The sequence below is a fragment of the Aedes aegypti genome, chromosome 3 (genome assembly GCF_002204515.2).
Source record: "Aedes aegypti strain LVP_AGWG chromosome 3, AaegL5.0 Primary Assembly, whole genome shotgun sequence".
Lineage (NCBI taxonomy): Eukaryota > Metazoa > Arthropoda > Insecta > Diptera > Culicidae > Aedes > Aedes aegypti.
This window is the reverse complement of record NC_035109.1, coordinates 381,093,525-381,110,344: the sequence shown is the minus strand read 5'-3', so window position 1 is coordinate 381,110,344 and position 16,820 is coordinate 381,093,525. Positions and strand designations below refer to the sequence as shown.

The 16,820-nt window shown below is 38.7% G+C and overlaps 1 protein-coding gene and 1 non-coding gene across 2 annotated transcripts; both read right to left on the bottom strand.

Annotated features, from left to right (window-relative positions):
• Window positions 1-3,020: 3,020 nt before the first annotated feature.
• Window positions 3,021-3,093, bottom strand: Trnav-aac. Its single transcript has one exon. It is a non-coding gene; the product is annotated as a tRNA-Val (tRNA).
• A 136-nt stretch (window positions 3,094-3,229) lies between these two features.
• On the bottom strand, window positions 3,230-6,871 carry LOC5569725 (translation initiation factor IF-3). The gene is made up of 2 exons (XM_001652902.2): window positions 6,411-6,871; window positions 3,230-3,947 (listed from the first exon to the last, which is right to left on the bottom strand). The coding sequence occupies exons 1-2, from the start codon at window positions 6,749-6,751 to the stop codon at window positions 3,491-3,493; spliced, it is 798 nt and encodes a 265-aa protein (XP_001652952.2). The 5' UTR covers window positions 6,752-6,871; the 3' UTR covers window positions 3,230-3,490.
• Window positions 6,872-16,820: the final 9,949 nt, after the last annotated feature.

Here is a 16,820-nt window from a genome sequence, read left to right as displayed (position 1 = left end):
ATGTACAACAAGATGAAAGTCAAACACTGATGCTACTCTGTTGAACGCATATATGTCAGTTTATTAATAGCAATATTTTGTCCAAAATTCATCTTAGATATGTCATTTCATATAATTAGCACAGACAAACAGACGTAACACTGACGAAATTTCCATCGACCACTCATTTAACGATCATTTCTAATTCGCTATGTTACAAATCTCACACCCAGAGGCGCGCGCATCGTTTTTCTTCGCGTTTGACGTTTCACACTACCGCCATCTGCCGGTCTTGTTGCACGAAACACCTTTTCGTGTAACATGCTCACCAGATGATGATGGTGTAAAATGGGCGATGGATTTTTGAAGAAATTTGTTCTAAGTGTTACGTCTGTTTGTCTGTGTAATTAGCTTGCCGTTTCTAATGTATGGAACGACATTCAACCGATCAATAATTTCAACGCCGTTCTGATTGCGTGGGTATCCTACAGCGGAAAAATGTTTCAAAGTCGCATGTACAAGTGAACAGTTGAAATATGAAACAGTATATTGTTCGTTTTGTTGAGGAATAGATTCTCATGCACCTTTTGAACGTGGAAAAATAAATTCTCACACGTCAGTTTCTATGGCACTTTAATAGAAGTACGCAACTTGCATTCAATGTACAATTCAACATAATGCGTTACATGTGCGTTATACCCTGGACAGACATCTGATACATATACCATGGTACAAGTTGTCAAACAAATTATTCCAAGGCTATCTTGAATGAAGACAATTATCAGTATGGAATTCATTTCAAGATAATTGTACCATGATACGTATACCACAAGTGTGTCATAAGTATTAGGGTTCATTCAAATATTACGTAACGCAAAATTTGTCAATTTTAGACCCCCTCCCACCCCCACGTAACAGCTTTTGTATGGAAAATTTAAAATTTTTGTATGGACCGTAACACTATGTAAGACCCCCTCCCTCCCCCTGTTGCGTTACGTAATATTTGAACGGACCCTTACTTGTTGGTTTTTTTCAGCCTCCTGACACCGCCCATACAACCCCATTGAAAAATAACGAGCAAACATCTCTGGTTCCCACTGGGAAGTGGTTCCTACTGACAGATCAATGTTTGTAAACAAATAACCGTTTGAGGAATAACAATCGATGATGGTGAAATCTTTTTCTCCTAAAAATTTCTTTTTCCGCAAAACAACAGTTATTCGAACAATTAAACTGTTACAAACTATTGGATTGCAATACACCAAGTCAATTTGGGTTGATGTTGTTAGCTAGAAACACATTTTTGTATTGGAGGAAAAATCCCCTTACATGATTAGGCCAATGTACGTTGTTGCTCTTGAGTTTGATTCTGACCACGAAAACATGGCTGCCTAGCACCGGGTTGGTTTTTTTAGCTACGACGCCATCCAATATATGGCAAACATGGTGGGAGAATATTTTGGTGTGACAAAATTATTTAGGTGTGAGTCTATTAGAGGGCAAAATCCTCAATACATCGGTGAAGTTCTTAGCGATGTGAAATATACATCCTGAATTCCTGAAAGCTTTCGTTATGACGGAAACGATGTGAAAACTCATCACTTTAAACTTTTTTTCCTGAGAAGAGGGAGGATGTGTGGTACTGAATGAACATTGTCATAGATCTTGTCTTCCAACCCTGTTATGATGGTTGACAATCAAAAGCCTGTTGAAAGAACTCCGAGAATGTAACATCGGATCGAACATCAAACCACAGACAAAATCAAACGATCTAGTAGGCATGGTACAACTTCGACGCCTCACTCCTGTAGTAATGTCAGAATGGAATGCAAGGTTCTTCGTGGTGCTCCCGCTTGCCAACAACGATTCTGAGCTTCACATATATTAGGGGAATAACTGATATTTTTGCCCCCCAAAGTAATTTTTTCCTAAAATATTCAATAATAACATGTTTTTCGGCTTATTAAGTACCGTTTTACATATTTACATTAATATTTTACCGTTATTTAGTGCTGATCTAGTTAAATATTATACATATTTGCCCGTAACATAAAGGTAATACATATATTGTATTGAATTGAGACAAAAATAACCATTTTAGTTATTCGAATTGAGTAATAGGGAGTTACACATGTTTTTAACGTTGTTATAAAGCATCCCCTTATTACGGTAAACTTAATATTATTTTTTAAATTATCTATTAGAGTCTGCTTTGTAAGTAATATTAATAGGAAATAAAGAAAATTTCATTACAAGTAGAATTACATGCGATGTTCATTCGGTGGCCGTCTTGCCCCATATGGATGGCACATTTGCCCCATAGTGTCGAAAAATAGGTTGTTTTGGAAGATATTTGAGAAGCTCCAAACTAATACTTTTTGACATTATTTTCTTTTTAAATGCCACAGTGGTTATGAAAAGATGTGAAACCAACATCATGAGGCTAAATTGTTGGATTTTATAAGCTTTAGGCAAAGTTAGAGAACAATTTGCTTAAGGTGGCACACTTGCCCCAAATTCCGCTAACTTAAATTCTGGATGGCAATTGTATAGAGTGACACCCCGAATGACGCATGCAGCCAAATTAATACGAGCGCCTTGATGTATGTATCACAATTTCAGCACCATATGCGGTTCCATTCGAGCAGTTTCAAGCACTCTAGAATGCAGCTACACTGATATACACCATATCTGCGCACTTATTTGTCGGTCTATTAGATTAGAATTTCATTTATGGTGATTTTTATGCGTAATGTTCCACACTTGGAGTGTTTTCATAACATCAATTTATGCAGCATGTAAGACAATTGAGATAATAAAAATCAAATAAACTCTTTCTGAGTAACAATTTATTAACGTGTTTTTGTGAAAGTCACATCAGCTGCGCTGCTTTTAATTTATGATCAATATGTAAATGCTAAATTGTAAACAAAATGAAACAATAACCTACCTGCTGTATAAATTAATTAGTAATTCCAGAAAAAGTTTGAATGGATTTCTCTACAAATGATAACATAGTATAGCTCTGTAAAAAGTTTGCCTGTTTCCGCCCGGGATCGAACCGGGGGCCTTCCGCGTGTTAGGCGGATGTGATAACCACTACACCACGGAAACCACTGAAAGACTGGGTAAATAATTTCAATCAAATGATTTATATTCAAACCAAATTGGTAATAAATTTTAAATACATTAGTGTGATAATTGCTACAAGCTTAAAATGTTTCTCAACTAACTGATGAGAGTCCTAACACTATGCTGAACTCGATCGACTATATTTTGCTAATAACGCTGCAAGGCTACATCAAAACTAAAAATTTCCACTTAATCATAATCATCTCTTGGTCGTCGAGTCGCTGCCACGGCGCCATATGTAGGACCAGAACGTATACTTGGCCAACAGGAACAATCCAACGAAGCCCAGCGGCTTCACAAGCTGATGCAAATCTCCGCGAATCCGCCGACCTCCGTGGGAATCATCCGATTGCATATTCTCGTCCCGGGGCTTTGATTGTCACGCCGCCGACACGAAAGATGCCGAATGAAATGCCCTAACGGATTGGTGCTCGGGGCCGGGATTCTTCCCGGTTTGAGCGGGTTTTTTCAACGTGGCAGTGTGGGGAGTTTCCTGATTCGAAGAATTGAGGATAGGCAGAATCTGAAAGCGCATATCGTTGTCCCTGAAGCGCTTCTGAACAATTCTGCCCAGATCTTTGACGTGATTTTCGAACGCGCTAGCCACCGATTCCTGTTTGGCTTTGTCCCCATCGCCAGACACGATGACCCGCACCTCGTACTGCTTGTTGAGCCACTTCTGCACGTTGTGAATCTTGGACAGCAGATCGTGCTCCGTAATCCGTGCGCTGACGGTCAGCAGCTTGTCCCCTTTGATGGCCGCTTCCTGCTTGTTGCGTTTCTTTTCCTCACGGCGTTTCAAATCTTCCTCGAGGTATTCCGCACTGGTCATGAGCCTGGAAATATGCATTTTTTTATTAATAAATCTGAATAACAGGAATAAATCTGTTTTAGAGAAAATTTCATCATTGAGGTGTCCCAGAAAAATTAATGTTCGAAAAGTCATGGTTATCAATCTTGGGGGTGCGTTGATATTAGCAGATTAGATTATTAGCAGAAAAGTCATGGTTATCAATCTTAAAATAAAAGATATCCTAATGTATAGTAATTTTGTAGAACAAAATTTGTTTGTTTGGATTTAATCCACTTTCTAAAAATTGTTAGAAACCAGATCGATTTATGAAAAATAATCAAATATGATGAAAATTGTCATTATATTAAATCTGGCATAACTTGTGATCTCGCTTTGAAACGTAACAGCTTTTGTATGGAAAATTATAAAATTTTTGTATGGATCGTAACACTAAAACGTAACGTAATGAACAGGGGGTGGGAGGGGGTCTTACCCCCTGTTGCGTTACGTAATATTTGATCGATCCCTAAGTATGTATGTAGCTTGTTGTTAGCGAGCAAACAAATCTCGCATAACTTGTGATCTCGCCCTAAAAGCCATTGGTAACCGAGTGTGTAGCTCCATGTTTCGAAGCAATAAATGGACCAGGATGAAAACTACATATCACGTGTAAATCCATTGATTGCTTGGTAACAACAAGCAAACACACTCGGTTACCAATGGCTTTTAGGGCGAGATCTCAAGTTATGCGAGATATTACAGTGACTCAATTTCATTTTCGTACGGGGCACTGTTTTCATATCAAGTTGGTATAAAACTATTAAATGGAGCATGGACTTCGATATACTTTATCGATAACGAAGGTCATAGGTGTCATCTATTGTTTGGCAATGACAAACCGTATTCATTAACTTAAATCTTTGGAATAATGGAAAAGTACTGAGTTTGTGTCTAAAATTGGCCCAATTCCATATTCGTACACCTAACAAAAAAGAAATATACAACACTCAAACCTAACTTTTAATGGACTAGATGATAGCTAAAATTCTTCGTTGTGTTGTTCAGATGTAGTAGAGTACATTCGGTAAATTTATAAGCGGACATGTTTGAAACTTAAGTAAATCTAAGCAAAATACAACTTTTCTTTTGTTTTTTTGCTAAAATGTTCGGTAAGTCGAACAATAATTTACATTTTTTCAACATCACTTCCTTAAAAATGATTACTGCGAATATTGTACAAGTTTCAAAAACATATAATCAGTTTTAGAGTAGCTAGGAGTGGATATCGACAACTTATACTTTTGGATCTTAGGTAATATAATATTTATAACAAATCCAAAACCAAAAAAAAATTAGTCAATTTCTTTCAGTTTGGCTCCTAATTGAATATACATAATCCATAGTTAATGTTCCTATCAAAACATTGCGTAATTATTATTTTTAATTTACAGTTTACTACCAAACATGATTAAAGAGATTTATAGAATAAATATTATTGCCGTAACCGCAACACAAACGTTTTTTAAAATGATGAAAACAACAGGATATATTCTAGTTAAAAGCATATCAATACTCTCTGCTCATTCAAGTTATTTTGTATTTTTCTTATAAAATCAATAAATTGCAAAATACGGTGCTATTTTGAATATAATTTGAATATTAATTCAAAGATTATTGAATATTGCGATAGCATCAATTATTTGGAGGCATGTACAGCGTAGTTTAGGGTACTTTATTGTAAAACGAAGTTTGTAGTTCAAATTATTTTTACAGACAAGTTCAAAATTAAGCTATACCTGTTGTTTAGAATGGAAATTTGGTTTACATTGATCAAAAATATAATTTTAGAAGAGTTTTGAAGATATGGCACAACAATTTTCTGAACTCAAAAGGGATAAAAACTATTTATGATTTCTGTAAACTATATTTAATTCAGCTAAATTTTTGTCAGAGCGCACGACTATAATTAATAGATTGGATCCAATGGCAAAAATGAACGTTACTGTTCGAATTATTGGATTTTATAGCAAGAATCATTGGAAAACTGGCATTTCTTATAATTTTACCAAAAATTCATATATGTCCTCTAACAAATTGTCCAAATGTGCTTCACTACATCTGAACATCATAATTAAGCACTTCAGCAATCAAATAGAGCTTTTAAATTTAGTTTTGAATGTTGTACGTATGAATTTTGGTAGGTGTACAAATATGGAATTGGGTGAGTTTTTAACATAAATTCAATACTTTTCCATTTATCCAAAGATGAATGTAAATGGATACATTTTGTGATTGGCAAATAATAAATGATACCTATTACCTTCAATGTGGATAAAGTATTTTAAATTCAATACATCATTTAATAGTTTTTTACTAACTTGATGTGAAAATAGTATCCTGTACGAATATGATATTTGGCCACTGTATCTTTCATTTCAGGGATGAGAACCATGACTTTATGATCATTGATTTTTTTCTGGGACACCCTATTACATCATGCACTTACTTGTACACCGGTCGCTGAGTTTTCAAATCCAAGTCCACCACCTTGACCAGCTTCAGGTCGCGCCGTTTGGATATTTTCTGCGCCTCGTCCAGGTTCATGATCGAAACACTGTGATCGGGTCCAACGAGGGTAATTTTCGGTGCCGTTTTGGGCTTCTTCGTCCCGGTCGGAGCATTTCCCTCAGCGGTTGCCGAATCTCCAGCTTTGGTTGATTTAGAAGCGTATTGTATTTGATAGTTGGTGCTGCTTACCGCTGCTGGAATAATTGATCGGTGGCCGGAAGCTGCCAGCGGTGCTCTACAGTAGATCGTTGTGCGAACTATTCTCCCCAGAATGTTCATTTTTTCGCATCAGGAGTCGAAAAATGTTCAATTTGTTTCTGAATGATACGCAAAAGATTGGCAACGTAAACACGAATGCGCACTCTTTTTCTTCTCTGACGGTTGGTTTGTTTGGAAGTTATCAGCTGTTTTTGACCGAGCGTATGCATTTGCAGTACTAGAACGAGCGGAAGCAAGGATGCAGCCATTTTTCAAAAACGGGATCTCGACGAGAAACGACGAGGCGCGTAAAAGAAGGAATCGTGCGGCCGGTCACCGTGACTGCATGATTTGTAATTTGAACATTATTATAAACGATATCCTCTAAGGTAGTTGAACTTTACATCGGCGCAAGGAAATGATTGGAGTGAACATTTGGTTTCTTGGCAATATCGCTTATTGCAATGCATATTAGTTGAGCAATTCTCGCTGAAACCAGGCCGCCATCGGCAGAATTCCAATTTTATGTCACTGATCGCTAGTTTTCGATAAAACTTAAGGGTGGTCCTTTCTGTTTTCTCCACGGGCCCTCCAAGCTTGTCAACCACATATTGATGCACCGTGGCCAACATGATTAATGACATTTTTGGGAATCTGACACTTTTGGGAAATCTGACAATTTTGGATTGTACACGTTAGCTTATAAGTACTCATTAACGTGGGTTCCACTGAATACCTGAGCACGTCCAATCGAGCCAACTTAATCCAATAGACTGATCTTTCAATCTCATCTCAGTGGTTTCGAACGTTCCAGTTTTCGCGCCCTTTTCTCCTCTACATTCTCGGTCGTTCGTCACATGCCATGCATTTCCACATGCTTCTCGCTCTCTGTCCACCAAGCCGACGTAGAGACGAATAGTCTCCACCCGAACATATTCCAATTCCCGAATCCATCGCCTCGTTTCTTTTCCTTTTCCATCGCATCATTTTCGTTTTCCGTTATTTTATAGCATGATGTTTAATTCAACGCCAGATACGCTAAACTTTTTCAAGTCATGCAAAGTTATTATTTATTTTATTTTCTTATATTTATCCTAGAGCCTACATCTACTACATTATTCCCCTCTTCTACTCTCTTTGGCATTCAAGTTCAATGCTTGACAAAACAGGTTTGTTCATTTAATTCCATTTTGTCCGTTTATTAATATATTAACATTTCATAGGCGTTCTGCTATTTATTTCGACTATTGAAATCCAAATCCAATCCAAATACAATCAAAATCCAACTTGAATCCAATCCAAATCCAATCCAATCCAAATCAAATCCAAATCCAGTCCAAATCCAATCCAAAACAAATCCAATCCAAATTCAATCCAAATCCAATCCAAATCCAATCCAAATCCAATCCAAATCCAATCCAAATCCAATCCAAATCCAATCCAAATCCAATCCAAATCCAATCCAAATCCAATCCAAATCCAATCCAAATCCAATCCAAATCCAATCCAAATCCAATCCAAATCCAATCCAAATCCAATCCAAATCCAATCCAAATCCAATCCAAATCCAATCCTGTTGGAGTATGCAATGATTGTGCCTCGTATGCAAAGCGGCAGCACTGGATGTGTGTAGCTGTATGAGTGAGGCTGCGACGCATGCGCCAGTAGGGCAGGCGGCGAGCGCGCCAAGTAGAAGGAAGAAAGGGAGAATGAAAGAATTGGATTTATCCGTAATGTGATGTTCAATCCGTTCAGACGTGTTTATTAAAGCTTTCTCGTTGCGTACAGTAGTCAAGTTGTAGTTGTTTCTTTCCTACCGAAATCCTGGTTCCGCGTTCCGCTTCGGTGACCCTGTTCTGCGTTGTGGTGTGTCCACCTATGCCCAACAGGTTATTGGCCCAGCAGTGCCGAAGGGAAGGTTCCGGATTGCGTTGGAAAAAGGTTCCGAGATAGCGAAAGTGATCACGCCGTGTGTGAGTGTGTGTGAGTTGTATCTCCGCGGTGGTGATTTTGCGTGGACAAAATGGCGGATGTGAACAAGTTTGCGTTTGCCAGACTGAACAATCAGAACTGGCAAATATGGAAGTTCCGGATGGAGATGCTCCTGACCAGAGAGGAGCTGTGGTATGTGGTCGGTGATGCAAGGCCGGCTGTGGTGACCGATAAGTGGACGAAGGACGATCGGAAAGCTCGTGCCACTATCGGATTGTGTATCGAAGACAATCAGTTCGGTTTGGTGAAAAATGCGAACAGTGCGAAAGCTTTCTGGGATGGATTGAAAGCTTATCACGAGAAAAGCACGGTCACGTCGCGTGTGTCTTTGTTAAAGAAACTGTGCTCGTTGAATCTCGCGGAGGGAGGTGACCCTGAGAATCATCTGGTTTTGCTTGAGGATTTATTCGATCGTTTGTCGAATGCGGGGCAACCGCTGGAAGAGTCGCTGCGGATTGCGATGATCCTGCGTAGCTTGCCCGACTCCTACGGAACATTGGTGACGGCCCTAGAGAGTCGTGCCGATGCGGATATAACGATGCAGCTCGTGAAATCGAAGCTGATCGATGAGTTCGAGCGTCGGAGAGAGCGTTCCGGTGAAATGTGTGAAACGAAAGCGTTGAAAAGTGTGGTAGTGCGAAACGAAGTGCAAAGCGTGGGTGGACTCGGCAATAGAGCGCCAGTGAGGAAATGCTACTTTTGTGATAAACCCGGTCATTTGCGTCGCAACTGTCGTTCGTACTTGCTAGCGAGGCAGGAGCTAGAACGAGAGTGTAAAGAGAAGAAGAAGCCGGACGACAGAGTGCGTGTGAATCAAAATGCGAAACAAGTGAAGAACGAAAATTGTGGTGCCAGTGTGTGCTTCATGGCGGGGACTGGATCAGCGAAATTGCTGGTACATTGACAGTGGAGCGAGTCGGCACATGACGAGCGACAGAAACTTTTTCAAATCGTTGAAAGAAGAGAAAGGCCCAAGTGTAGTGTTAGCGAACGGTAAAGTGGTTACCGCCGCTGGTTGTGGCGAAGGTTTGGTGTACGGCGTGGACGGAAACGGAAACAGAGTTGAGGTGAAGCTTACCAACGTCTTGTATGTTCCGTCGTTAAAGAGTGGACTCGTGTCAGTGGACAGACTGACGGCGAAAGAGTTTTCGGTGAATTTCAAGAAAGATGGTTGCGATATTTGTGATGCATCTGGTAAGAAAGTGGTTATTGGTGAAAAGTCGGGGTCGTTGTATCGGCTGAAGCTAGCGAAGATTAAGAAGAAAGTTGAGGGCCAGCGGCCGATAATTGGCGAGAAGAAGACTGCGATGGCAAGAAGATCACCCGATGGTTTTGTGAGCTGGTATTCGGAGAAGAAGTCGAATAGAGCCGAAGAACGTGAGGAAGATGAATAATATTTCGATGTGGACACTTTAAGCGAGGAAGTGGAGCCGTTGCAAGTGGAGGAGTCCTACAGTGGAAGCTCGGATTCGGATGCTGATAACTGGAGGAAAGTTCGGCGATCCAGGAGGAGCAATCGTGGGGTTCGAGCCGGCCGGTTGGTTGATTACGTTGTTTGAAGCCGGAGGAGATCAACCCGGCAAGGAAGGCAGAGAGGATGCGGACGAGTACGAGGACAACATTGAGGAGGAGTGTTGGAGTATGCAATGATTGTGCCTCGTATGCAAAGCGGCAGCACTGGATGTGTGTAGCTGTATGAGTGAGGCTGCGACGCATGCGCCAGTAGGGCAGGGCGGCGAGCGCGCCAAGTAGAAGGAAGAAAGGGAGAATGAAAGAATTGGATTTAATCCGTAAAGTGATGTTCAATCCGTTCAGACGTGTTTATAGTAAAGTTCTCTTGGGCGTACAGTAGTTGTTTATTAGTTGTTGTGTTTCCTTTCCTACCGAAATCCTGGTTCCGCGTTCCGCTTCGGTGACCCTGTTCTGCGTTGTGGTGGTGTCCACCTCTGCCCCAACAAATCCAAATCCAATCCAAAATCCAATCCAAAATCCAATCCCAAATCCAATCCAAATCCAATCCAAATCCACATCCAAATCCAATCCAAATCCAATCCAATCCATCCAATCCAAATCCAATCCCAAAATCCAATCCAAATCATCCAATCCAAATCCCAATCCCAAATCCAATCCAAATCCAATCCAAATCCATCAAATCCAATCCAAATCCAATCCAAATCCATCCAAATCCAATCCAAATCCAATCAAATCCAATCCAAATCCAATCCCAAATCCAATCCAAATCCAATCCCAAACCAATCCAAATCCAATCCAAATCCAATCCAAATCCAATCCAAATCCAATCCAAAATCCAATCCAAATCATCCAAATCCCAAATCCATCCAAATCCCAATCCAAATCCAATCCAAAAATCCAATCCAAATCCAATTCCAAATCCAATCCAAATCCAATCCAAATCCAATCCAAATCCAAATCCCAAATATCCAATCCAAATCCAATCCAAATCCAAAATCCAAATCCAATCCAAATCCAATCCAAATCCCAATCCAAATCCAATCCAAAAAAAATCCAATCAATCCAATCCAAAATCCAATCCAATCCAAATCCAATCCAATATCCAATCCAAAATCCAATCCAAATCCAATCAAATCCAATCCAAATCCAATCCAAATCCAATCCAAATCCAATCCAAATCCAATCCAAATCCAATCCAAATCCAATCCAAATCCAATCCAAATCCAATCCAAAATCCAATCCAATCCAATCCAAATCCAATCCAAAATCCAATCCAAATCCAATCCAAATCCAATCCAAATCCAATCCAAATCCAATCCAAATCCAATCCAAATCCCAATCCAAATCCAATCCAAATCCCAATCCAAATCCAAATCCAAATCCAATCCAAATCCAATCCAAATCCCAATCCAAATCCAATCCAAATCCAATCCAAATCCAATCCAATCCAATCAAATCCAATCCAAATCCAATCCAAAATCCAAATCCAAAATCCAATCCAAATTCCCAATCCAAATCCAATCCAAATCCAATCCAAATCCAATCCAAAATCCAATCCCAAATCCAATCCAATCCCAAATCCAATCCAAATCCAATCCAAATCCAATCCAAATCCAATCCAAATCCAATCCAAAATCCAATCCAAATCCAATCCAAATCCAATCCAAATCCAATCCAAATCCAATCCAAATCCCAATCCAAATCCCAATCCAAATCCAATCCAAATCCAATCCAAATCCAATCCAAATCCAATCCAATCCAATCCAAATCCAATCCAATCCAAATCCAATCCAAATCCAATCCAAATCCAATCCAAATCCCAATCCAAATCCAATCCAAATCCAATCCAAATCCAAATCCAATCCAAAATCCAATCCAAATCCAATCCAAATCCAATCCAAATCCAATCCAAATCCAATCCAAATCCAATCCAAATCCAATTCCAAATCCAATCCAAATCCAATCCAAATCCAATCCAATCCAATCCAAATCCAATCCAAATCCAATCCAAATCCAATCCAAATCCAATCCAATCCAATCCAAAATCCCAATTTCAAATCCAATCCAAATCCAATCCAAATCCAATCCAATCCAATCCAATCCAATCCAATCCAATCCAAATCCAATTAGATGAAATCACATTGGATCCCCCAAACTCCAAATCCAAATCCAATCCAAATCCCAAATCCAAATCCAACCAATCCAAATCCAATCCAAATCCAATCAAATCCAAATCCAAATCCAAATCCAATCCCAAATCCAATCCAAAATCCCAATCCAAATCCCATCCAAATCCAATCCAAATCCAATCCAAATCACCAATTCCATTCAATCCCATCCAAATCCAATCCAATCCAAATCCAATCCCAAATCCAATCCAAATCCAATCCAAATCCAATCCAATCCAATCCAATCCAATCCAAATCCAATCCAAATCCAATCCCAATATCCAATCCAAATCCAATCCAAATAACCAATCCAAAATCCAATCCAAATCCAATCCAAATCCAATCCAATCCAAATCCAATCAAATCCAATCCAATCCAATCCAAATCCAATCCAAATCAATCCAAATCCAATCCAAATCCAATCCAATCCATCCAAATCCAATCCAAATCCAATCCAAATCCAATCCAATCAATCCAATCAATCCAATCCAAATCCAAATAATCCAAATCCATCCAAATCCAATCCAAATCCAATCCAAATCCAATCCCAAATCCCAATCCAAATCCAATCCAAATCCAAATCCAATCCAAATCCAAATCCAATCCAATCCAAATCCAAATCCAAATCCAATCCAAATCCAATCCAAATCCAATCCAAATCCAATCCAAATCCAATCCCAAATCCAATCCAAATCCAATCCAAATCCAATCCAATCCAATCCAAATCCAATCCAAATCCAATCAAATCCAATCCAAATCCAATCCAATCCAATCCAAATCCAATCCAAATCCAATCCAAATCCAATCCAAATCCAATCCAAATCCATCCAATCCAATCCAACCAATCCAAATCCAATCCAAATCCAATCCAAATCCAATCCAAATCCCAAATCCAATCCAAATCCAATCCAAATCCAATCCAAATCCAATCCAAATCCAATCCAAATCCAATCCAAATCCAATCCAAATCCAATCCAAATCCAATCCAAATCCAATCCAAATCCAATCCAATCCATCCAAATCCAATCCAAATCCAATCCAAATCCAATCCAAATCCAATCCAAATCCAATCCAAATCCAATCCAAATCCAATCCAAATCCAATCCAAATCCAATCCAAATCCAATCCAAATCCAATCCAAATCCAATCCAAATCCAATCCAAATCCAATCCAAATCCAATCCAAATCCAATCCAAATCCAATCCAAATCCAATCCAAATCCAATCCAAATCCAATCCAAATCCAATCCAATCCAAATCCAATCCAAATCCAATCCAAATCCAATCCAAATCCAATCCAAATCCAATCCAAATCCAATCCAAATCCAATCCAAATCCAATCCAAATCCAATCCAAATCCAATCCAAATCCAATCCAAATCCAATCCAAATCCAATCCAAATCCAATCCAATCCAATCCAAATCCAATCCAAATCCAATCCAAATCCAATCCAATCCAATCCAAATCCAATCCAAATCCAATCCAAATCCAATCCAAATCCAATCCAAATCCAATCCAAATCCAATCCAAATCCAATCCAAATCCAATCCAAATCCAATCCAAATCCAATCCAAATCCAATCCAAATCCAATCCAAATCCAATCCAAATCCAATCCAAATCCAATCCAAATCCAATCCAAATCCAATCCAAATCCAATCCAAATCCAATCCAAATCCAATCCAAATCCAATCCAAATCCAATCCAAATCCAATCCAAATCCAATCCAAATCCAATCCAAATCCAATCCAAATCCAATCCAAATCCAATCCAAATCCAATCCAAATCCAATCCAAATCCAATCCAAATCCAATCCAAATCCAATCCAAATCCAATCCAAATCCAATCCAAATCCAATCCAAATCCAATCCAAATCCAATCCAAATCCAATCCAAATCCAATCCAAATCCAATCCAAATCCAATCCAAATCCAATCCAAATCCAATCCAAATCCAATCCAAATCCAATCCAAATCCAATCCAAATCCAATCCAAATCCAATCCAAATCCAATCCAAATCCAATCCAAATCCAATCCAAATCCAATCCAAATCCCAATCCAAATCCAATCCAAATCCAATCCAAATCCAATCCAAATCCAATCCAAATCCAATCCAAATCCAATCCAATCCAATCCAATCCAAATCCAATCCAAATCCAATCCAATCCATCAAATCCAATCCAAATCCAATCCAAATCCAATCCAAATCCAATCCAAATCCAATCCAAATCCAATCCAAATCCAATCCAATCCAATCCAAATCCAATCCAAATCCAATCCAAATCCAATCCAAATCCAATCCAAATCCAATCCAAATCCAATCCAATCCAATCCAAATCCAATCCAATCCAATCCAATCCAAATCCAATCCAAATCCAATCCAAATCCAATCCAAATCCAATCCAAATCCAATCCAAATCAATCCAAATCCAATCCAAATCCCAATCCAAATCCAATCCAAATCCAATCCAAATCCAATCCAAATCCAATCCAAATCCAAATCCAATCAATCCAATCCAAATCCAATCCAAATCCAATCCAAATCCAATCCAAATCCAATCCAAATCCAATCCAATCATCCAAATCCAAATCCAATCCAAATCCAATCCAATCCAATCCAATCCAAATCCAATCCAAATCCAATCCAAATCCAATCCAAATCCAATCCAAATCCAATCCAAATCCAATCCAAATCCAATCCAAATCCAATCCAAATCCAATCCAATCCAAATCCAATCCAAATCCAATCCAAATCCAATCCAAAATCCAATCCCAAAATCCAATCCAAATCCAATCCAAATCCAATCCCAAATCCAATCAATAAATCATCCAAATCAATCCAAATCCAATCCAAAATCCAATCCAAATCCAATCCAAATCCTCAAATCCAATCCAAATCCAATCCAAATCCAATCCAAATCCAATCCAAATCCAATCCAAATCCAAATCCAATCCAAATCCAATCCAATCCAATCCAATCCAAATCCAATCCAAATCCAATCCAAATCCAATCCAAATCCAATCCAAATCCAATCCAAATCCAATCCAAATCCAATCCAAATCCAATCCAAATCCAATCCAAATCCAAATCCAACCAAATCCAATCCAAAATCCAATCCAATCCAATCCAAATCCAATCCAAATCCAATCCAAATCCAATCCAAATCCAATCCAAATCCAATCCAAATCCAATCCAAATCCAATCCAAATCCAATCCAAATCCAATCCAAATCCAATCCAAATCCAATCAAATCCAATCCAAATCCAATCCAAATCCAATCCAAATCCAATCCAAATCCAATCCAAATCCAATCCAAATCCAATTCCAAATCCAATCCAAATCCAATCCAAATCCAATCCAAATCCATCCAATCCAAATCCAATCCAAATCCAATCCAAATCCAATCCAAATCCAATCCAAATCCAATCCAAATCCAATTCCAAATCCAATCCAAATCCAATCCAAACCAATCCAAATCCAATCCAAATCCAATCCAAATCCAATCCAAATCCAATCCAAATCCAAATCCAAATCCAATCCAAATCCAATCCAAATCCAATCCAAATCCAATCCAAATCCAATCCAAATCCAATCCAAATCCAATCCAAATCCAATCCAAATCCAAATCCAAATCCAATCCAAATCCAATCCAAATCCAATCCAAATCCAATCCAAATCCAATCCAAATCCAATCCAAATCCAATCCAAATCCAATCCAAATCCAATCCAAATCCAATCCAAATCCAATCCAAATCCAATCCAAATCCAATCCAAATCCAATCCAATCCAATTCCAAATCCAATCCAAATCCAATCCAAATCCAATCCAAATCCAATCCAAATCCAATCCAAATCCAATCCAAATCCAATCCAAATCCAATCCAAATCCAATCCAAATCCAATCCAAATCCAATCCCAAATCCAATCCAAATCCAATCCAAATCCAATCCAAATCCAATCCAAAATCCAATCCAAATCCAATCCAAATCCAATCCAAATCCAATCCAAATCCAATCCAAATCCAATCCAAATCCAATCCAAATCCAATCCAAATCCAATCCAAATCCAATCCAAATCCAATCCAAATCCAATCCAAATCCAATCCAAATCCAATCCAAATTCCAATCCAAATCCAATCCAAATCCAATCAATCCAAATCCAATCCAATCCAATCCAAATCCAATCCAAATCCAATCCAAATCCAATCCAAATCCAATCCAAATCCAATCCAAATCCAATCCAAATCCAATCCAAATCCAATTCCAAATCCAATCCAAATCCAATCCAAATCCAATCAAATCCAATCCAAATCCAATCCAAATCAATCCAAATCCAATCCAATCCAATCCAAATCCAATCCCAAATCCAATCCAATCCAAAATCCAATCCAAATCCAATCCAAATCCAATCCAAATCCAATCCAAATCCAATCCAAATCCAATCCAAATCCAATCCAAATCCAATCCAAATCCAATCCAAATCCAATCCAAATCCAATCCAAATCCAATCCAAATCCAATCC

Excerpts from the sequence above, each read along its gene's own strand:
- LOC5569725 (XM_001652902.2), bottom strand. The coding sequence starts at position 6,751 with ATGAACATTCTGGGGAGAATAGTTCGCACAACGATCTACTGTAGAGCA. Across the intron at positions 3,948-6,410 it reads ACTCAGCGACCGGTGTACAA|GCTCATGACCAGTGCGGAAT; the intron begins GTAAGTGCATGA and ends GCATATTTCCAG.